Below are 22,799 nucleotides of genomic sequence, written 5' to 3'. Positions count from 1 at the left end.
TCCTAGTGCCAGCAGCCCCATAAAGGTCTATTGGGAGACTCGACTGCACAAACACAGTCGCTTTGTCCCAATATGACACCTGTGTGGTACGCACCTTATGTGCGTTCGTTGGCGCGCACCCGCACAAATGTCACAGTGGGACACAGCGGCTGTGTCCATGCTGCCCAGTCTCCCAATTTATGGGATTGCTGGCACAGGAATGCACGCAACACCTGGGCAACCCCATACCAGCAAAACAGAGCCCCACACAGGGCATGCAAGTAATCGGCCATGTGAATGAGGCTTAAAAGGTTAGTCAGGAACTTTGCAAAGGAAGGGTGGGTCATAGAGGAGCAATTCTGCTGCTAGAGACAAATTGCCAGCGGTAGGATTGCTGAAGAGGCTGTCTCTTTGGAATTGTTCCCCCTGTAGTCAGATGTAGCAAGATGTTGCTTTGTCACTGCCCTGAACCCTGCTGAACTCACTGCCCCAGCTACAGAGGGAGTGATTCCATAGGGACAAACAGGTAGCTTTTTAGTGATCCTGCTGGCTCATGATTTCGACAAATCGCCAGCGGCAGGATCACTAGTGGCAGAATTGCCCGTCTGACAGTAATAGCAGCAGAAAAAAAATTATGAGGGAAACAGTTGAAAAGTAAAATCTCATTTTGGGTTTTTTCTTTTACAACTTATCACTTACACGTATTAGCTGGAAACTTATTTATTAATTTGTTCGATTTATGATGTATTTATTTATTTGTAGCACAAAAAAAGATGCAAGAGCAAAGACGAATCATTGTTTATTGTATTCATAGAAAGTGCATAGTAGTACAGTTTGGCTTGTACTCAATTTTTCATACTCTACATGGCACAATCAGCAATGTTTGCTTGGCAGAGGAACATACTGTATACAGTAACATTTTATTCATACATCATTGAATGATTAGCTGTTCACCTCTTTAACAAATCTTCTAATCAATTACTGCAATTTAAAAGAAAAAGACCCCCAAAGCCTGGATTATCATTTAAATTTAATACAATCTTGTCAACAGGAAATAAAAAAAAAAACTGTAGGCTGTTATTGTTGCCTGACATGTAAAATGCTAGTTGACTGGCAGGGCATGCTGATCCTCAGGCTTCAGTATGCAGATAAGATATACCTTTATGTGCCGTCTGCTTCCTGTAATGGTGAACTCCATATTCTTAAAGAGATTTTACTTTATAACTTACATTATGTCCACCTACAATAGTTGAAAATGGATAAGGCAAATATATTCATGTATTATGCAGCACCAGAGCAGTGGAAAGAAGCCTGTACTTGTGTTGTGATACATTTTTGATGCTAGGCCAGGTGGTGGGTTCCCTAGACATAAAATGAGAGCCAAACACACCCCTTGCCATACTGTCCTCTCTGATCTCTGTGTTTTTATAAGAGAAGGAAGATGGTCAAGCCTACCCTGTTTCCTCGAAAATAAGACCTAGCGTGATTGTCGGTGATGGCTGCAATATAAGCCCTACCCCCAAAATAAGCCCTACCCTGTTTCCTCGAAAATAAGCCCTACCCTGAAAATAAGACCTACAAGGACTTTAACTAGGGCTTATTTGGGGGGTAGGGCTTATTTTGCAGCCATCACCGGCAATCACACTAGGTCTTTTTTTTTCAGGGAAACAGGGTATGTACAAAGTTCTGTACACAATTTCTCATGAAGCTCAAATATGCATCTCCATACACATACTGTAAGCGTTTCTAGGATAAAAGTGAAAATCTATTTGTGGTCATAATAATTGCATATGAACAGTAAGAAGGTGAGCAGGATGGTGTGCAGGCATGGTCAATACTTCTACCACTATCATGCAATGCTAACATAAATGAGAGCACTTGAATGTTTACTTTTATTATGTGAAAAAGGACAAGCCAGATAGGGTGAATGAAACTTCCCATGTCTTGTCATCAAATCACTGGTTAATGTCTGGGATTAAACCAGGGTTCTCCAAACTTTCTAAAGGAAGGGCCAGTTTACTATCCTTCAGACTTTAGTGGGGCTGGACTGTGCCCATTGTTGGTGTCAGTGGCAGGAATTATGCCCTGTTGTTGGTGTCAGTTGCAAAAATAATGCCTCAAGGGCAAGATAAAGGCAAGCAAAGGGCTGCATCCAGCCCCAGAGCCGTAGTTTGGAGACAAAGGCAAATGTAAAAAGCGTTGTGACTCGAGTAACCACCTTTTATATCTTATTGTTGGTGTCATAGCTACAACACATGCAAAAAGCTCGTCAACTGGGGAAAAAAGGATCAATTAAACAGATGTGAGAGACTCTGCTATGTTGTGTACTAATTACATGGGTGACTTCTGGTTCCTTTTACCTTTTAGCCCACCAAACTGTCTGGTTGTATCATTGTGTAGGTCTATAAACCCTATTCCATAGAAGCCATGGTTTCCATAAACTGCAATGATGATGATCGACTAGCCAGAAATAACTGTATGCTGTTCAAAATAAATGGCACTTATTAGGCTGTATCTCTACTATGAACTAGTTGTTCTGGATGTAAAGTTGACCAAACCTTTATGAAGGAATGACTCTGCCCATTATCCTTAAGCGAGGTATAGACTCCTCATTTTGGGATTGTGTTTCAAAAGGCTGTACTGGGTTTTGAACTAATTAAGTGGGGGGCTTTTTGGTTCCTTTAAGACCACCTACCTCACTCACACAAACAGATGTGAACATCTTTTCTTATCACTGATATTCCCAGCAGATAAGCCACCACTGGTAGGACAAAGATGGCAAAAATAAGCCTGAAAGGGGTTAAATCCCTCCCTTACGCTATCCGAAATATATAGTTCTACTTTAAGGTTGATTCCATGACAGCGAGGAATGTGAATGTTCTAATCACCTGCTCAAGGGATGAGCTACAGCATTGGAAACATTATGAGGAGCCGCTGTGCGATTCTGAGCATGCTGCACAGTGAAGCGCCCTGGGGAACTACAGATCGGCTAAGTACTAATATATTATATTGCAAAAATGCTGAGGGAGGGAGAACTGAAATGCACTTCTCCTCAAAGGCCTTAATGCTGACAGACTTATTCAAGAAGTAAGGCAAAATGTATAGTGCAGTGACCTATATTATTAATCATAACTTATATTTTACTCATCTAGCTCCAGGAAACTAAAAAGTGACAGATTCCTATATGAGTTACTGTACTTTTGCTGTCAGTTACTGAATAAACCCAAGAAATGCACATCCATTCGAGGAGGTGGCCCATGTATGTTCATCTCAGTTTAGCTAGGCATCCAGGATAGACATGCCTACCATAACATTATCTTTTACTACACTTGGGCTGCTGGCAAGGAGAAATCTGATTGTCCACGTATGAGTGCTAGCACCTGCCATGACCCTCGCTCAGCAATATGCTCACAACATTTCAGATCTTTCACTATTCTCTATAGCGGACCAAAGGGTCATCCTTTTTTTCAAATCATTGTTTCAACATCTCTGTTTACGACACAAAAGTCTTACTCATTTGTTACACACAAGCAGCAGCCAAAGGCTCCATGCACGCTGGACTTAAAAAAAAAAAAATGCCAGTTCCTTTGGCAGAAAAAAAAAAACATTCATATAAAGCATTTTTTGTATACCGTTTAGACGAGTTATGGAGAGTTTTGCGTTTTTTCTGCCAGAAAGCTGCAATCAGAAAAAAAACAGAAGGGTTTTTTGTTTCCTGCCTCTGAATGTTGAGCTCAAAATATGCCTGTAATTGTCCTAATGGGCATGGACACATAGGATAACACGGAGATGCTTCTACAGGCAGAACACAAAACTCCTGTAGTAGCAGCAGTGATTTTTAAGCCAGTGTGCATGGAGCCTTAAGCCCCATACACACGATTAGATTTTCTGCAGATTTTCCAGGTCAAACCTTGAGAGTTCCAATTTGTATGCAATCAGGTAGGCCCTTGCACTACATGGTTTTGGTAAATCTGAAGACAAAAATCTGCAGTAAATCTAATAGTGTGTACGGGGTCTTAGAAACACAAGCAAAGCTTGGAATCAAGAGCAGCACTTGTTTTTATAGAGCCATCTATGGTAAACCACTTCATTTATTGACTATACTGCAAATACCATTTGTTTGATCAGGCAAGTAAAAGGCAGTGGCTCCTCCAACTGATAATACACACTACGGCTGATCTGGCTCTTGTATTCAAAGTCAATTACATTGTGTGCTTAACTAATCAAATGAATTTACATAACACCATGCACAATCTTTTTTAAGTTGACAATGACCAATTATTCTGCTTTAATTGGCATAAAACTGTAGCTCCTGTCTATCTGTTTAATCAACATGTAATCAGACTCTCTCCATCATCTGTTTGCAGACTAATGCCCCGTACACACGGTGGGACTTTGTTCAGACATTCCGACAACAAAATCCTAGGATTTTTTCCGACGGATGTTGGTTCAAACTTGTCTTGCATACACACGGTCACACAAAGTTGTCGGAAAATCCGATCGTTCTGAACGTGGTGACGTAAAACACGTACGTCGGGACTATAAACGGGGCAGTGGCCAATAGCTTTCATCTCTTTATTTATTCTGAGCATGTGTGGCACTTTGTCCGTCGGATTTGTGTACACACGATCGGAATTTCCAAAAACAGATTTTGTTGTCGGAAAATTTTACATCCTGCTCTCAAACTTTGTGTGTCGGAAAATCCGATGGAAAATGTGTGATGGAGCCTACACACGGTCGGAATTTCCAACAACAAGGTCCTATCACACATTTTCCGTCGGAAAATCCGACCATGTGTACGGGGCAATACAGTTAAGCCTGGTACACATTGAGTTTTTTTTTTTTTTTTTTCATTCAACCCAGCTCAGGAGGAGATCATGTACTAACTATCCAATGTTAGTACAGCACTTTCCCCCGCTGCGCTATTGTGTTCTGACAGGGATGACCCCGCAAGAACAAACAGGTAAGTGCTCTCGCTCATCAGATGCCGATTGGCAGACCTAGTTTCTATTGAACTGGTTGATTCAGGCCATGTGTACGGGGCTTTAAGCGCTTAATGTCATTTCCCCTCAAATGTGCAAAATTTTCCTCTATAAGCAGTCTATTTTTGTCTTTCGGCATTCCAAGATTTTATTTAATAATCAGCAGAAAGATGATTCACGCAATTTCCCAAGCAGTAGCAACATTGTATGTATGAGAATTCTGAAATTTTGGAATCTGGTGTAAAGCCGGCCATACACTGAGTAGATTTTGTCCAGTTCCCGATGAACCAGGCCAATAGTCGCTTTGTGGGTGGCCCTGTCGGCACCCTCCTGCCCAACTTTCGCTGATTGAAAAAAATAAATAAAATAAAATAAAATGGAGCCAGGTTGAAGATTATGAGTCTTACCGTGGCTACATTCAATCAGCAGCTGCTGTTGGGGTATAATGACAGCCACTGCTGCCACCTGTCAGAGAAAAATAGCCAGCACTGCAGGTTAATCCAGCCACACTGTATAGTGGGGATGGCACAAGCTCTATTTTTTTTCTCCTTCAGCCTTGCAGGATGAACAATAAAGAAAATCTTTTAGTGTATGGCCAGTTTTAAGTTATCTGGTGCTTGAGGATAATGCTTTTTTGAAAAAGCAAGCAAACAAGAAGCTTAGAAGAGAGGAGCTCCAGTCTTCTAGGTGAAAACTAAAAGTCAGCAGGTACAAAAACTGTAGCTGCTGATTTTTACTAAACAGCTACTCACCTGTCCGAGGATCCAGTGGTGTGCTCACCCCAGCCATTTTCTCCCTGTGCCCTCTCTCACTGGCATCTTTACTATGGGCACCCAGTTCCGATCACCTAGGCACCTGCCAAAAAATGTACCCGCTCCCCCCCTCCTCCCCAAAAGCTCAATTTCAAACAGGAGCGGGGGAGGATGCCTTAAAGCAGAACTCTTCTTTTGGGTGGAGCTCGGCTTTAAATACCATTACTGCAAAGTTAACTTTGGGTGCAGACAGTGAAAAAATGAATTACCATTTAAATAGCGGTCCTCATATGTCAAACTATGGAGGAAGAGGTGGGCGCTGAACGGTTTCATACAATTTGTTTTGTCTCTAGGTTCCAAATGCTCTCTGTGTGTCTACCAGTCTATAAAGGTAAACCTCACTTTATTGTAGGCAAACACAAGCTGCTGTGTTTAAATATACGCCAGTAACATTTACTGATAAAGATGGAGATAATCAGAAGCTTATCAGGGCTAATCAAAGATTTACAAGTTAAATTATATATAAAAGTCTACTTTAACCAAGTGCATGGCTAAGAGCAGGAATATAATTTAAATTAAAAAAAAAAAAAACACATTATCTGAATTCAGAATGCCCTTCAGTATGTTTAATAAGATAGCAATATTTGATTAACCTTATGGTTAAAGCAGCTGGCAGTGGCTAGACTGGAACATACCCAGGGACTTGTGACATGTCTATTGCATAAAAGGTAACAAAACCACAAAAAGGTTTGACTTGGCTACCGTGTGCTCATTCCCTTGTGTGTAGCCTGTATAGATTTGTTCCGCTTTGACATAGTACCTGTATTAGTAACATAACACAATGGGCGAGCCTTGATAATAAAGCTAAAGAGCTTTCGTACAAACTTACTCATGCTTAGTGATATTCATGCTAGGATATTGAAGTATTTGTTGCCCTGGGAACTCTAAAAGAGGCAGTAAGGATTCTTCAGAATGCTGTTGCATGGCCATACATTCCCTTTTCTCCACGCGACACATCTATCTTTCAACATCTGTATATGTACCTCCTGCATTTGTTAAGGTAAAGAAGGAAAACCAGAATAAACCCTCATTGTTGGCAGAGGAAGGATAGACGATCTTCTTGTGCATTCTTCTTCTAGATACTGCAATTTGTGTATGGCAAACCTAAAGGTTATTTTAAAACAAGCAATTCCATCACTGATGACAACTCAGTAACAGGCAAAGTTGCTTTCTCCTATAGAGGCCCTTGCTTTCTGGTGAGTAAGATCTGAAGAATCTCTGCCCCGCACAGGAGTGACAGCCATTAAGGGAAGTCGATTCATGCTGGTGACTGTGTCACCAGGGGTGGAGTCATCTGTGACACCAGAGTACTGCATATTTCAAAAAGGTCAGGCTAACCATAGGAAAGGGGTTGGAAGGTTCAACCACCAAAATAGCTACAGAACCACAAATGATACTATCCACACATGCACTAAAATGATTCTTGGGTAACTAATACCAATCACGTAGGAAATAATTGATATGGAAGCCGATTGGTTTCTATGCACAGCTGCATCAGATTCTGTACTCTCCAGTTTTAGTATATCAACCTGGTTTGGGTGTAGCAAGTCAGTGTCTCAGCAAGTAGTGGAGCAGACATCAGCGGCCCAGCTCAAACCATGCACATACAAAAGGAGGCAGCAACTCCCTTATTTCTATCTGGATATATTCAACTTAGAAATACAGGCAGCACTTCCATCAAAGGCTTTAGAGTGGACCAAAATTTAGTTATTCTTTTATTTTACAGGAATTAATAACAATGTGGCCAAAAATAGGTATACCAGTACGAACCTGGACATGTTTAGTCTCTTAGGTGCAACATCCTTAGAACCTGTCCCTGACACTGTTTAGGCTTCATGTACACTGGCAGCTCCTGACTATGGCCACGGAAAACGTCAAACTGTGTTTTTACCACAGCCCACGGTCAAAACATTCCTATACTGCATTCAGGAGAAGAAGGTTTAACCTGACCTAAACACGGCAGCACCTAAACTCTGCTAAACTTGTCTATGCACACATGGGCTTTTACGGAGTTGAGTTTAGGCGCCTTGGCAAAAAAAACCCCTAAACTCCCCAAACTTTATGTCTTTCATCAATGTTACAAAATTCCTCGATCCTGACACTGTGACAGGGTAACACAAATTCTGCTCATCTTCAATGTCCATACATTCTTGTGAGATGAACTTCTTCAATTTACCCAGTGTGTGGGGCTTCCTCTCAAAAACCCTATCCTTCACTGTGCCCCTATGCTTATAAAAAAAAAAAGTCCATAGGTGTTCAGGACAGGTGAACATGGCAGCCACTCAACACTACGAAGTCACCCAATAGAATTCTGTGGGTGCTGTCAAGATAATCCTATATCAACAAAGCAGAAAAAAAACAGGGGCCCCCCATTATAAATGTAGAAGTAATGTAGAAATACTTTTAGCCAACCCTGTATATTCAACAATCCAAGACAAAATCTGAAGGATGGTTGGAGGGCTTAGGAAAACTGTATTTTCAAGCCTCTGAAAAGGGCTTGCTTAACAGAATGGTCAAGTTTAAAAAAATAATCATGTGTCCCAAAAACCAAAGCTGTAAAGGGAGGGATGGGGGGGGGTCTTAATTTGAAACTAAAGTTTAGCCATGTCAACTCCCTTCTGCTGTAACCACTCACTAAAAGGCTGCAACATTTTCCTCTGAAAAAGTTCAGTCATTTTTCAGATTAGTAGGACCTCTTTTTCCTGGAAAGAACAGCCGGGGATGGGGTGGGGAATGTATTTCATGAGCAGCAGGGGAACCAACTGACTTCTCAGGCACAGGCAGGATGAAAGCGGTTTAAGCACCCTTAAGCCCTGTATACACAGCCCGAATGTTGGATTGCATTGGTCGGTTCAACAGAAACCAGCCAACATTTGTCCCGTGTGTACTGCAGGGAGTCCGGCTTCTGTGGAAGGGGCATGACCGAAAAAGTAATGCCGACCGACTCCCGATCAGCATTCTCAGCCAATGGCTGAGAGCGTGGGCTGAAGCCCTGCTGGGTTGAATGAAAAAAAAAAAAAAAACCCAGATCCTGTTCCCTTAAAGCATGTTATACAGCACAGCGTTTGTGCTGTTTCATTTGGCCCCCTGTATCACCTGACTGATCCTGCTTGGCTATGCCCTTCCCCTGTACGCTGACCACAATATATCAGGGGTGCTGAGCACCGTTGTCAGTGTGCATGCCTTCGTCAGCCACAGCCCTTCCCTCTCTGACTGCTCGTGTCAGTGACCATCCCCCCCTGCTGCTGCTGCTCCTCTCATACAGAAGGGATGGGAGCTTTTACTGTTAAGTATTAGAACAATAAGTTCCCCTGTGTCATATCATAAATATGCTTGTCTGTACTGATAACACAGCGTCTTCTTGTGATCATGTGAGGCCTCGGCTCTGTCGCTCCTCTCCTACCCGGATGAATGTCAGCGGCAGTGCTCAGCCCAGCCCACTGGAACCGTCAGCTGGGCAGAGGAGGAGAGAGGAGGCAACTGATCACAGGAAGACTGTGTGTCATCAGTACAGATAAGCATATTTATGATATAACAGAGACACAGGGGAACTTATTGTTCTTAAACAGAGGGGATGGGAGCTTTTTATACAAGTGGCTTAACAACCACTTCCTTCCCCGCCCATAGTCAAATGATGTCCACAGATGGGATGTCCCATCCTGGGCGGGCGTCATATGACGTCCTCGGCTTCCCAGCAGTATAGGGGGTGCATGCCCGATGGGCATGCCCGCGATCGCTCGTGACAGAGCAAGAATGTGGATCTGTGTGTAAACACACAGATCCATGTCCTGTCAGGGGAGAGGAGACAGATCATGTGTTCCTAGTATATAGGAACACCAATCGGTCTCCTCCCCTAGTCATTCCCATCCCCCACAGTTAGAATCACTCCCTAGGTAACACATTTAACCACTTGATCACCCCCTACTGTTTACTTTATAAATGTCACTGGCAGGGAAGGTTTGATTAGTGCATATTTATAGCACTGATCGCTGTATAAAATGTCAATGGTCCCAAAATAGTGTCAAAAACATCCAATCTGTCCGCCGCAATGTCAGTCACAATATTAAAAAAAAAAAAATTATATATATATATATATATATATATATATATATATATAAAAAATGTATATATTATTGCAGATCACCGCTATTACTAGTATAATAAAAATGCCATAAATCAATCAATAACCCATTTTGATGGCGCTATAACTTTTACGCAAACCACTCAATATATGCTTATATTTTTTTTTTTTTTTACCAAAAATATGTAGAAGAATACATATTGGCCTAAACTGAGGAAAAAATTTTTTTTTTTTTTTTTTTAAATTGGGGATATTTATTATAGCAAAAAGTAAAAAATTGTGTTTTTTTTCCTTCAAAATTGTCGCTTTTTTTGTTTATTAGCGCAAAAAAATAAAACCGCAAAAGGTGATCAAATACCACCAAAAGAAAGCTCTATTTGTGGGGAAAAAAAATTATAAAAATTTCATTTGGGTAGTGTTGCATGACCGCACAATTGTCATTAAAAATGTTACAGCGCTGAAAGCTGAAAATTGGCCTGGGCAGGAAGGGGGTGAAAATGCCCTGTATTTAAGTGGTTAAGTAGGAACATAAAGGAACAGTGAGAGGATATGTAAAAAAAAAACAAACAAAAAAACCATATACTTTACTTATTACAATCTTTAACGCCTCTTATAGAATCATATAAAAAAAAAAAAAAAGAGAGAGCTGTTGAGTTACACATTGTATAACATGTTTGAAAAATACTTTTTTGCATGTTTTACTTGTACAAATATCCTCTACAGCTTTGCAGAATGCTATGCAGCAGCATACAGTGGTTTACAAATTAGAATCTGATGTCACACAGTGGTATACACAGATGTTAAATGTCACTGAATTTAAAAAGTGTAATAATGGTGGGCTCCTACATCGTGTTAATGAATCTTACTGGGATTTCAATTGACCATATTATACCTTTAGTTAAAGAAGCAATCATGTTAAGCAACGGTTCTAAAGATTTTCAGTATATAATAGTGCAATTAGGATTTTCAGTATATAGTATTAATTATTATTTATTATAGTATTAATTTCTGCAAACCTAAGATTTCAAGATGAATGAGAATTTCTCATTATATTACCTATAAGTACACAGAAAAGGAATGTAAATAAGATAGAGATGCCAAGTAAAGACCGAGTTTAGAATTTAGAGAAAAAAAAAAAAAAAAGTTAGACTTCAATGCATTAAAACACAATGAGATGATTTACAGAAGAATTAGAAATGGTTTATAAAGGGTCCACACAACTATGCTACAGTAATGCACATGCTATTTGCACTGGTGCAATTCATTGTGAGTGGTACCCCAACGCACATCTAAATTTCCCTTATACATTATTGGCTATTCAAAATGAACTTTTGTTTCTTTACTTGGCTCAGTTAACATTCACTTTGCTCAGTGAGCAGTCTTTATTTCTGTACCAAATCAACCCAAATGCTAAAAAGCCCAAAATTTAGGCTGCATTTTTTTCCTTATGCATTGTATATTGAACTCAAAAAGAAAACGTTCATGAAGAGTTGCATCTACACATGTTGCTATTTTTTTTAACATGTGTTGCAATGTGATTTGGATTGCATATAAATGCACATTAAAAGTTAGCCACTTATCTATATCCATCGGCTATGTATTGGTTATCAGCTAATTGATACACAGTAAAAACAGATCACTGATTACAATATATCTGGACTTTCTTGGTGGTGATCAGGCAGCTAGGATGAGGATTTCAGACATCTCATAACTTGGTTACACTTATAATTAACATTCATAATACATTTATCAAAATGGAATGGATAATTACTAGACACAGCGTGACGAAAAAAAAAGTAAACTTTGGGAGAAAAAAAAATTAAAAATGCACAGCAAATGTAATAGCTTCATTTAGTCTTTTAAGTTGATATTTTAAGAAGATTACATATAAAGGACCTGCAGTTTTTTTAAACCTACTTACAATTTAAACATTAAAAACAAATGAAAGAAGGAAGATATACATCTGTACATTCTTATGGGTCTGGTTAACATCTGAACATTGAAAACCACCAGTAAAACAAACCCTTGTGCTTTCAAGGTGCAGGACACCTACAACTAGATGTAAAGCTGGCCACACAAACCAACTAGACAATCTCCTCTAGGTTAACTACCAGGTAGGTAGTTTGACAATCTAACATTTTTTTTATAGGTTATATCTAATCAGGAAGGCCTTTGTACTATACAGTTGTAGGTAACTGTAAAACAAGAAAAAACAGACTGTTGTTGACTTGGCTTAAAGACCATCAAAAAAAATATGGGTTGAGTTCAAGTTCAGGTATACCGTTATGTGGCGCACAGTTTTCATTGTGAACAAGAAGCTTATCTGTCATATCTTCCGACTTGGTGTCCACCACTCCTGAAAACACAACTACAGCATAGAAAACACACAATTGGAGCATATTTTGAAGAAAAATGTACACAAAAAAAAAAAAAAAAAAAAAAAAAATCACTGATCCCTCTTTCTAAATCTGGAAAATAAATTGAAGGGCATGTAAAAACAAATATTTATACAAGTATGCATTTTATGTAAAGACCTGTTCTACCAACTAAATCTCCTATACATTTACATGCAGCCTGAATCAGATGAGGTCTGCAGTTGCATTGAGCCTATGAAATAATTTGTTTATTGTGATCTCTTTGAATGCTAATAACCAACACCATATGTAATTATTTTTTAAGGTGGCGTATTTACATTATATAGTAAATAAATGTGCATATACTATTGTACAAAGTATGACAAAATATAGAGTCTGAAGACATATATTAAGGCTGAAAAGTCCAGTAAAAGACATAAGCAATACAAGAGTTATACAGTATTGTAACCTGCTTTGCTTTCCAAGGAAAGAAATACTAGAGAAAGGAAAAAGAGAAAGGGAAAAAAAACAAAAACAAAAAAACCCTTCAGTATTGGGAAAAAAAAAAAAAAAAGAAAAAGAAATAAGAAGAAGAAGAAGACTCCAGATCGGTTTGGCATCTCAAGACTGTTTGACACCATTGCCGGCATCAGTGAAAGAAAAGAATAGTCAACCGTTAGAGAGTAGTCTGGCCATTCTGGTTTCATTTGGTCGTGCAAAACTGTAGCAGTTTGAAAGCCCCTGGAGGTGCTAGTCTACTGGAGGGGCTGGAGGTTCATGACTGGGATCCTGCAGATAAAAGACGATACAGTGTTCATGGGTTATGCTTCTTATGACTCATATTACAATTATACTGTACTGAAATACATTTATGCCAAAAACATAAAGGGCCTTAAAAGTGTAACAAAAATGTCCGAAAAGGAAGATTTTCATTGGATGCCAAGGTCAACATAAACTATTCTTTCAGACACTCCTATGCAAGGCCCAACTTTATTAATGTTTACATGCCTAGTACAGTTAAATGATTTGTGCTAATGTGCTAGGCGTCTACAAAACGTAATTAAAAAAAAAAAAAAAAAAAACGAGAAGGAAATGAGTTATGGGAAGGGGGGTCATTCACCCATGGGTCAGCCCAGTATTATCCTTACATTATTATATAATGACCATTTAAGTTTTTCAGCACTTTGTACTAGTTTAAAAGGGGTGGGAGCAAACCGATGATGGAGTTAAAGGGTTTGTGGTAGAACAGACAATCCCCAATAGTTGGTCTGCTTAGACTGGTGCAAGTGATTTGTTTAAGTGAATAATGAAGAGTACCTCCAAAATTACTACACCAGCACAGCAAAGGGGTTGCATTCACTCTCATGCTTTAAAAGCCAAGTAGGAATGAACGGTGATTACACTTACTGGGCGTTTTTCTCGGCAACTGGTGTAGGGTTGTAGGTATTGATGTGCCTAGAATGCACAGGTCATTCCTTGGCCATACTCAATAACTCCCTGCTGAGTCAACAGGGTGTATTGGGCACAGTAGGATGCAGTAATGAACCCACAAAGAAGAATTTGCACTTCTATTACCCCTTCCACAAATCGGCACGTGCTCTTATTAGATCTGACAGTGGGGGTTTGCAGAACAAGTTTACATAGAAGTCACTATGGAACAACCCTCAGGCACAAGGAATGCACAACTATGTATATATAAACTCAGGAACCCAAAGCCCCATACCATTTCAGTATGGTTAAAGGGAAGCTATAGCATTCTATTATAAAAATAGCAACAGTAATAATCGCATTCAATGTTGTAGGTTGGCAGTTCTTATGTATACAGTGTAAAAATAATGTCAAAAACACAGATTAAAACCAGATGAACCCTACAACAGTTTAATGCAGATAAATGCTGAAATCTGAGAAAGCTGCTTCTTCATAATTTTTTTAATGCTCTTGTAATATTAAAATGACTTGCTCTGCTAAAGTTTACTGAAATAAACAGGACAGAGTGGTGCAGTAGAGGCGAAAGGAGATAGAAAGTACAGCACTCACGTTGTGTGGGCTAGTTGGCTTTCCAGTTGCCCTGGCTCCTCGGAGACTCCTGGGTCTGAGTAGGTATAGAGTAAAACCAATGACGAGCCAGGCCATGACAATCATAGCAACGTTAAAGCCACCATCAGAAGAAGATGAATTGGGTCCAGGCACTGATAAGGAAATGAAACCAATTGTAAATTTGTTTCTGAAATCTATGCTGTAGTATCTTGTACATCTGCTGTGTTCAGCGGGTAAACATAAATATAAAATTATTTAAGTTTTTTTTTTCACATTAATGAAGAAAAAAAAAAAAAAAAAAAAGCTACCTGGAACTATACATATATACAACATTTCTTTATTGGGCCCCTTTCAATGCCAAGACTTGAAATTCAAGTGTTTTTGACATGATTTTGCCTCAATTTTAGGAAATGCCTGCGTAAACTTGAGGTCTATGGACCTCAACTCGCATCAAAGTCGAACCAAAGTAGTATAGAGACTACTTTGAAATCGGTGTTACTTGAAGTCACACAGATATGGTTATCATTGGGAATTATGAGGTAGGACTTGTCATGCCACTGATGTCCAAAGTCGCAGGAAAAGTTGCACAAGTGTGAAAGGGGCCTTAATCATCTCTCTGGAGCAATTACAGGCAATAAAAGAGAAACTGTATAAATGTAAGATTTCCTTTAAAAATGTTCAATGACAATATGTCCTTTTTACCCTAATGAACAATAAAGATATTACTTGTTGATCCTTACATATCCCCCTATGTTTACACTATTTCCTGTACGGTAACAACAAAGCTCATTTAGTCAACTTGTAAATGCAGATCCCTATAGGGCTGTCAGCACACAGAAGTGGAGGCACGTCACTAGCTATGCAGAAGACCTGAAGCATGTTGTACACCCCCCCCCTTCTCACATTTTTGTAAATATTTTATTATATCTTTTCATGTGACAACACTGAAGAAATGACACTTTGCTACAATGTAAAAGTAGTGAGTGTACAGCTTGTATAACAGCGTAAATGTGCTGTCCCCTCAGAATAACTCACACAGCCATTAATGTCTAAACCGCTGGCAAGAAAAGTGAGTACACCCCTAAGTGAAAATGTCAAAATTGGGCCCAAAGTGTCAATATTTTGTGTGGCCACTATTATTTTCCAGCACTGCCTTAACCCTCTTGGGCATGGAGTTCACCAGAGCTTCACAGGTTGCCACTGGAGTCCTCTTCCACTCCTCCATGATGACATCACGGAGCTGGTGGATGTTAGAGACCTTGCACTCCTCCACCTTCCATTTGAGGATGCCCCACAGATGCTCAATAGAGTTTAGGTCTGGAGACATGCTTGGCCACTCCATCACCTTTACCCTCAGCTTCTTTAGCAAGGTAGTGGTTATCTTGGAGGTGTGTTTGGGGTTGGAATACTGCCCTGCGGCCCAGTCTCCAAAGGGAGGGGATCATGCTCTGCTTAAGTATGTCACAGTACATGTTAGTATTTATGGTTCCCTCAATGAACTGTAACTCCCCAGTGCTGGTGTTGTGTCGAGAAGTGCCCGCTATCAAGAAGTGCCCAGGACGAAAGGCGCATGCGCCGTACGGAACAGTACAACAGCTGATTTTACGATCTGCTGTTGTGACGGTGCCTGCGCACAATAGCCGACAGAATACATTTTTCTGTCAGATTGTGCCCCGCGCTCCCATGGCGAGTTCATGTCGGAGAGGGGCGGATTTCTACATGTTGTGGGCGGATTTATAAATGATGGGCAATTGGGGGCAGAATTTTAAAAGATGCCCAGTGCTGCAAAACAAAAAAACTTTTTATGCTATTCTTCAAAGAATAGCATAAAAAGTTTTGTTTTGCAGCACTGGGCATCTACAAATTCTGCCCCCAACTGCACATCATTTATAAATCCGCCCTTCTGGGATGACAGCCATGCAGACCAATTTGATGCAGTGTGCAGCACATGGTCTGAGCACTGACAGGCTGACCCACTCCTTCAACCTCTGCAGCAACTTTGGCAGCACTCATATGTCTATTTCCCAAAGACAACCTCTGGATATGACGCTGAGCACGTGCACTCAACTTCTTTGGTTGACCATGGTGAGGCCTGTTCTCAATGGAACCTGTCCTGTCAAACTGCTGTATGGTCGTGGCCACCATGCTGCAGCTCAGCTTCAGGGTCTTGACCATCTTCTTATAGCCTAGGCCATCTTTATGTAGAGCAACAATTATTTTTTTCAGATGCTCAGAGAGTTCTTTGCCATGAGGTGCCATGTTGAATTTCCAGTGACCAGTATGAGAGTGAGAGCGCCAACACCAAAATTGAACACACTTGCTCCCCATTCACACATGAGACCTCGTAACACTAACAAGTCACATGACACCTGGAAGGGAAAATAACTAATTGGGCCCAATTTGGACATTTTCACTTAGGGGTGTACTTACTTTTGTTTCCAGCGGTTTAGACATTAATGGCTGTGTGTCGAGTCATTTTGAGGGGACAGCAAATTTACACTGTTATACAAGCTGTACACTCACTACTTTACATTGTAGCAAAGTGTCATTTCTTCAGTGTTGTCACATGAAAAGATATAATAACATTTCTACAAAATTGTGAGGGGTGTACTCTTTTTTGTGAGATAGCGTGTGTGTATGTACATAAATTTTTCGGTTTCGGCACCAAAATCTCCATTCGGTGCGCCTCTAAATTTTATTAAATTCAGAAGGTTTTTTTTTTTTTTTTTTATCTTAAAGTGGAGCTCAACTCAAAAGTGGAACTTCCGCTTATCCCCCCCCCCCCCCCCCCCACAGTGCCATATTTGGCACCTTTCAAATGGGTACCTGTTTTTGACAGGTAACGTTCCCCACTTCTGGGAGACGGGGCCACACAGCAGGTACCATTGGCTTTTGCTGGAGAGAGAGGAGAGAGAGGAGAGAGAAGCTCTGAATGGACATAGAATGCTGGTGAGGGACCCAAGAGGAGGAGGATCTGGGTTGCTCTGTGCAAAACCATTAAAAACAGAGCAGGTAAGTATAACAATTCAAAAACATTTTTTTTTTGTTTAAAAATAATAAAACACGAAGACTTTAGTATCATGTGAAGTATGTAGTAAGGGTAGCATAGTGACAAAATTAAAAACGAATGCTTGCTCACCATGTGTAAGCAGAATGTTGTTTGCAGTGTGTCATGCAAGGGTTAATAAAAAAAAAACAAACAAAAAAAAACCCAAACCTGGCAAAACTATTGACCGAGTTGTGTTGTAAGCACAGAGACCTGGACTTTGTAACTGGATAAACTTTTCATACTGGCAAATGATACTGCACATGAGCCATGGTTTAATCAATAGCCCAGTAAAAATTAAGAAAAAACATGGGGAAAAAGTGGAATATAAAAATAAAAAAATACAATGTAAAAAGGGTGAAGTACCACAGCTGTCTGGAATGGCATTTTTTGAGGTTTGACATGGGGGAGGAGCTTGTTAACTTTTACGGTGTCACTTGTGTGTTTCAGAATAGTATTCTATACAACTGACAAACTACAACCATAGCCGCGCATGCTGCCACTTTGGGGCCCCAGGGGCAGAGGGGACCTGATCCAAGTCTAAAAAGGGGATCGTAAAATGAACGACTCAGGTTGAAAGTGCAAATGTTTTTTTTTCCAGAATTTTTCAGTTTGCTTGTGCCCCCCCCAAAAATTGAGCATCAGCCACCACTGGTATATATCTATCTATCTATCTATCTATCTATCTATCTATCTATCTATCTATCTATCTGTGTGTGTATACACAGTATATGTGTGTGTATTATGTGTTTATGTTTAAATGTATGCACATTTTATGTATGCGCTTTTAGTCCTGACCCCCTATATGTGTACAATCAGAACCTATTTTTTATTTTATTTGCTTGTTCCTAGTACCAGCAAAAAAATCCTGTTCCTCTGAAAAGTGATCCATGCTCAGATTGCTTTTCAGAGGCATTTGGCAGCCGGTAAAGAGGCAATATGTTGCCTACTGACCACCTGTTTTAACCCCTTAAATGCATCATCACTATGCTGCAACTGCATGCAATGCACACAGTTGCATGGTGGTTGCAGTGTAGCCCCATTCACCTAGGGGTATACTTCAGGGGTTCTGTTCTGCCACCGGGCTCGGAGAAAAGAGCCCTGTCCGGGGGTCCCTTCATGGTTTCTCGCATCGGGGCCCTGAAGGTTCTAGTTACGCCTCTGGACATGGCTGTCAATTCTGCAAGAGTGATTTCACGCCTCCCTCCTTTTCTCACAGACATGACACAGGAGAGACAGCCTGCGCCGGTGTACCACGTTCCAACCTGGATGAGAGGGGCCTGGCTCCGTTTGCTGTTCATCTGACATCCATCCAGCACCACTCCAGTCGCCTGCAAACCTGTGTACAGAGCTTCACATCGGGAGATCGATATGGCGGATCCTCCACACCAGTGTGGCTACATAAACTACTGTCCGGAAGGCATTGAATCGGCCTGGTCGTTGGTGAGGGCAGTCACCTACCTTTACAAATCCTGTCTCACGGTTTCACTGGGACACTTTGCACAGACATCGATACCTTAGGGGGGCTTCGATTCCAATAAGCCCCCTGACCGCAGACCCTGTCAACTACTGAGCACTTTACAATATATTTTTTTTCTTCATCCCAAACACTCATAATGTTTTTTCCCCTTTTTACATATTTTGTAAATTGTATATGCCATTGTATAAAATATCCCGTAGCGGTAACTGGTGTTTCAAAAGAAAGGGCACTCAGTCACCACTGCTGCACACACAAGTCGGTGCAGTTGTGCAAAGTAACCAATAAGCTTCTAGGTTTTAGGGTCCATTCACACTTGTGCGACTTGTCATGCAACATTGGAGATAAGTCGCAGCTCAATGTTTGCAATTGCACCCGTTTAGCGCAGCGATTTTGAAAAGGTGCCTGCACTATTTTGGTGCGACTTTGGTCCAGAGAATGTAAAGTCGGATCAAAGTCACACTGCAAATCGTGCGACTTGAGACGTGCTAATGTGAATTAAGCCTCATTGTTACTAAACCCAGGACCTTGCATTCACTATATATCGTCTCCCACAGTACACAGAAATGCAATAGTTTTAGTAAATATAAGCTGCTAAATACCCTCTCATTAGCAGTATATAGCAACCTTGTGACTTCTATCAGTTCCTGGTAAAGCTTGTAGGAGGTGGTGTTTTCATACTGCACTGGCTGTCCTATCAGAATCCAGGACCCCTGATCCTCTGTCTGGACAGTGCCGATTGGCCCTGTGCTGATCACATGCACGCTCCTAAGAAAAAAACAAACACTCTAGCAATACACAACAAACTGAGCATATGGAGTCTGACTCCAGTAGCTCTGTCTTATTGGGACATGTTCTGGAGTCAGTGGAAAAAGAAGAATCTGTGCATACAGGATCAAGCAGTCTTTTTACACAGAGGATTAACCGCTTAAGTTCCACAGCAAGAACAACAAGAATGCTTTACTGCATATATAGTCTGATCTTACTGTTGTGGTTCAGTAACACTTTAATTGGACAAGCTGATGATAGAAGTGGATTGTGTGCACCAGTTTTAGTAAATCTCCATATATGTGTGAACGAATGCAAAGATATTGTTCTCAGCTACACAAATCATTCTGCTAGACTTGCAGTGAGATACTAGAAACAAGATAAAAAAAACAAACATTTTGAAGCACTACCGAGTAAAAAGTAATAAAACCAGTGATACTGAATGTACAATAATCAAAACGAAGAAGTCAAGGTATTCTGTGGCCAAATGTTTCCAGATTTGATCCAAGCGGTGGCTTTTGAAAACAGCAGCAACTTTTTGCTTGCTCACTATCTCAATGATAAAATTTGAGGGAACACTTCTTTTCATTACAGTTTTGTGATTTCAACCACCTACTTCTGAAGACAAGTCATAAAAACATGGTGTTTTGTCAATATCTTCGGAGAAATTAATTCTTGCAGTGGTTTGAATACACAAGAAAAAAAAGTCTATAGCTGGGTGGAGAAACCTGTAGAATGCCTGAAGTGCAGTGATTGTGCCTTCTTGCCTTAGGCATCTCACAGGATTTTAATAAAGATTGACACAGATACAGCAACGTTCTTCCAAATACGTACACACCTACATTGCAAAAAAAACACACCTGCCAACACAAAATGTGTAAGCAGAACATGGTGTACGTCAGCACTGACATGAACAATGTACATTGTATTCTTCCTGACACGTCACAGCAAACTCACCAAATACCTCACACACACTTCATATCATTGATCAGCACATCAGAATGTCCATACCCATGCCAACACCCCCATTTCTACGATTATCTATAATGGAAATACTGCATCTGTTTTAGCTATGCAGACAATCATCAACTGTGCCATTCTTTCAATGGAATATACACTACAACCCTATATGGTTAACCAACTCCTTCCAGTGAGATAATTCTGAGACATGGATTACAATCTGCTAGTCAGGACCTTGTTATCTACTGTATATTTGGTATTCAAGATTATGCAAAACATTGTCCTGGACCATAGTAAAATCAAAAATGATAAATAATGAAAAAGCATGGTATTCCACTATAGTGCTTCCGATGTCTGGATGCTCAAAGTTGAGGATGTTAATTAAACTGGAAGATTTGGTCCTCACCCCTCATAATAGGTGAGAGCAATATACGAAAACGTGGTCCTACTGGAACATGTTCATCTACTCTGACGAGGGAAAGTCCCTTCTAGACACCTGTTCTGGAGCTTGAATTCGCTCGGCCATCAAGTGACACTAAAGGTTTTTTTTTTTTTTTTTTTAAATAACAAACATATCATACTTGCCTCTACTGTGCAGCTCGTTTTGCACTGAGTGGCCCCAATCCTCGACTTCTGGGGTCCCTCGGCGGCTCTTCCCCACAGCAGATAACCCCCTGGGAGAAGCGTTCTCCCAGGGGGTTACCTTGCGGGCGCACTACCGAGTCCAGCATTCGGCGTCCATAGAGGCCGAATGCATGACTCGGCCCCTCCCCCGGTGCTCGCATCATTGGATTTGATTGACAGCAGCGGGAGCCAATGGCTGCACTGCTATCAATCTAGCCAATCAACAGCCGAGAACCCCGGGCAGAGGCTGCGTGTCCGGTCAGGTAATAAAAATGGGGGGGGTGGGGGCACTCACCGACAAGTGTTTTTTCACCTTAATGCATAGGATGGCCCCATAGATTTCAATAGAAAGGGCTGAAAACGTGTAAATGAAACCTTTTACAAGCATTTTTTTTTTGCTCATTTTCTGCTCAAACAGCAGCTCTCATCCCCTAACTAGACATGTGCAGAACGGAAAAATTTGTTTTATGTACGTTAAATTTATTTGGAGGAGGATTTAAAATAAACAGAAAAACAGCGGGGGGGGCTGGTGTTGTCACAAAGTGCCCTCCGTTGAAAAGTGCCCGCGCATGCGCAGAACAGAAGGGGAAGTCACCATGCGCACATCATAGGAGGCTTTTTTCGACAGGAGATACCATTTCAAGGGCACAATTGAATCCTATGCAAATAGCAGAGGGACACCGTAGTTGTCAGATTGTGCCTTGCTGTTGCGGGGCGGGTTGTGGGCGTGTTGAAGGGCAGGTTTTGTCTGTGTTGCAACCCACCCTTAGAAACAGGCAAAACCCGCCGTTCAACACACCAAACCCGCCTTGCAACTCAGACAAAGCCCGACCTTGAGCACACTGTAAAGCCAAGCTGCAACAGCGAGGCACAATACGACAAATAAGGTGTCCCTCCACTGTTTACATAGCATTGGATTGTGCCTGTCAAATGGTATCTTCTGTCTAAAAAAAAAGCCTCCTACAGCGTGCACATGCGCTATGGTGAAGTCACACCAGCTGTAGTTGTGGGGGTCTTTGGGCAGCTTATCAGAATCTCAATCGTTCTTACGGGCGGTGAGTGGGGCGGACGTCGACGTCCCCCCCCCCCCAACTCTCGCCGGCCTCCGGAGCTTCAAGCGACTCACCGGTTCCACCGTTCAGTCAGCAACAGGATCCGCTGGCCCCAGATGTTTACCATAGACATTTCCGGTGGACCAGATGGTCGCCGGAGTCTCTATGATCGTTCGGAGGCTGGGCGGGATGTTATGACGTCACGCCCTGCCTCTGCATTCAAACAAATGTCGCCGCCTCAGCTGGGAAGCCGAGAGTTATTTTTTTATTTCAGGCTTCCCAGCCTAGAGGTGAGATGTGGGGTCCTTTTGACCCCATATCTCACCGTAAAGAGGACCGATCGTGCCATATTCCTATTACAAGGGATGTTTACATTCCTTGTAATAGGAATAAAAGTGATCAAAATTATTTACTTTTTTAAAAAAGTGTCAAAAAAAAAAAAAATTGAAAGCGCCCCTTTCCCCGTGTGCTCGCACGCAGAAGCGAACGCATACGCAAGTCCCACCCACACATGAAAACGGTGTTCAAACCACACATGTGAGAGCAATAATTCTAGACCTAGACCTCCTCTAACTTAAAAAATGTAACCAGTAAAAAAATTTTAAAGTGTCACCTATGGGGATTTTT

The 22,799-nt window shown here is 41.1% G+C and overlaps 1 protein-coding gene across 1 annotated transcript in view; it reads right to left on the bottom strand.

The window, feature by feature from the left end:
• Positions 1 to 761: 761 nt before the first annotated feature.
• The window catches only part of SMIM14 (small integral membrane protein 14), a 71,331-nt gene continuing 49,293 nt past the window's right edge, over positions 762 to 22,799 (bottom strand). The window contains exons 4-5 of the mRNA XM_073608644.1: positions 14,246 to 14,397; positions 762 to 12,997 (exon numbers count right to left, since the gene is read on the bottom strand). Of these exons, the coding sequence (XP_073464745.1) occupies positions 12,959 to 12,997; positions 14,246 to 14,397 (191 nt within the window). The 3' untranslated portion in view covers positions 762 to 12,958. The remainder of the gene's footprint in view (positions 12,998 to 14,245; positions 14,398 to 22,799) is intronic.

This window comes from Aquarana catesbeiana, linkage group LG01, assembly GCF_042186555.1.
Source record: "Aquarana catesbeiana isolate 2022-GZ linkage group LG01, ASM4218655v1, whole genome shotgun sequence".
Lineage (NCBI taxonomy): Eukaryota > Metazoa > Chordata > Amphibia > Anura > Ranidae > Aquarana > Aquarana catesbeiana.
Note: the sequence above shows the minus strand (reverse complement) of the source record. Positions and strands in the feature narration are given on the sequence as shown.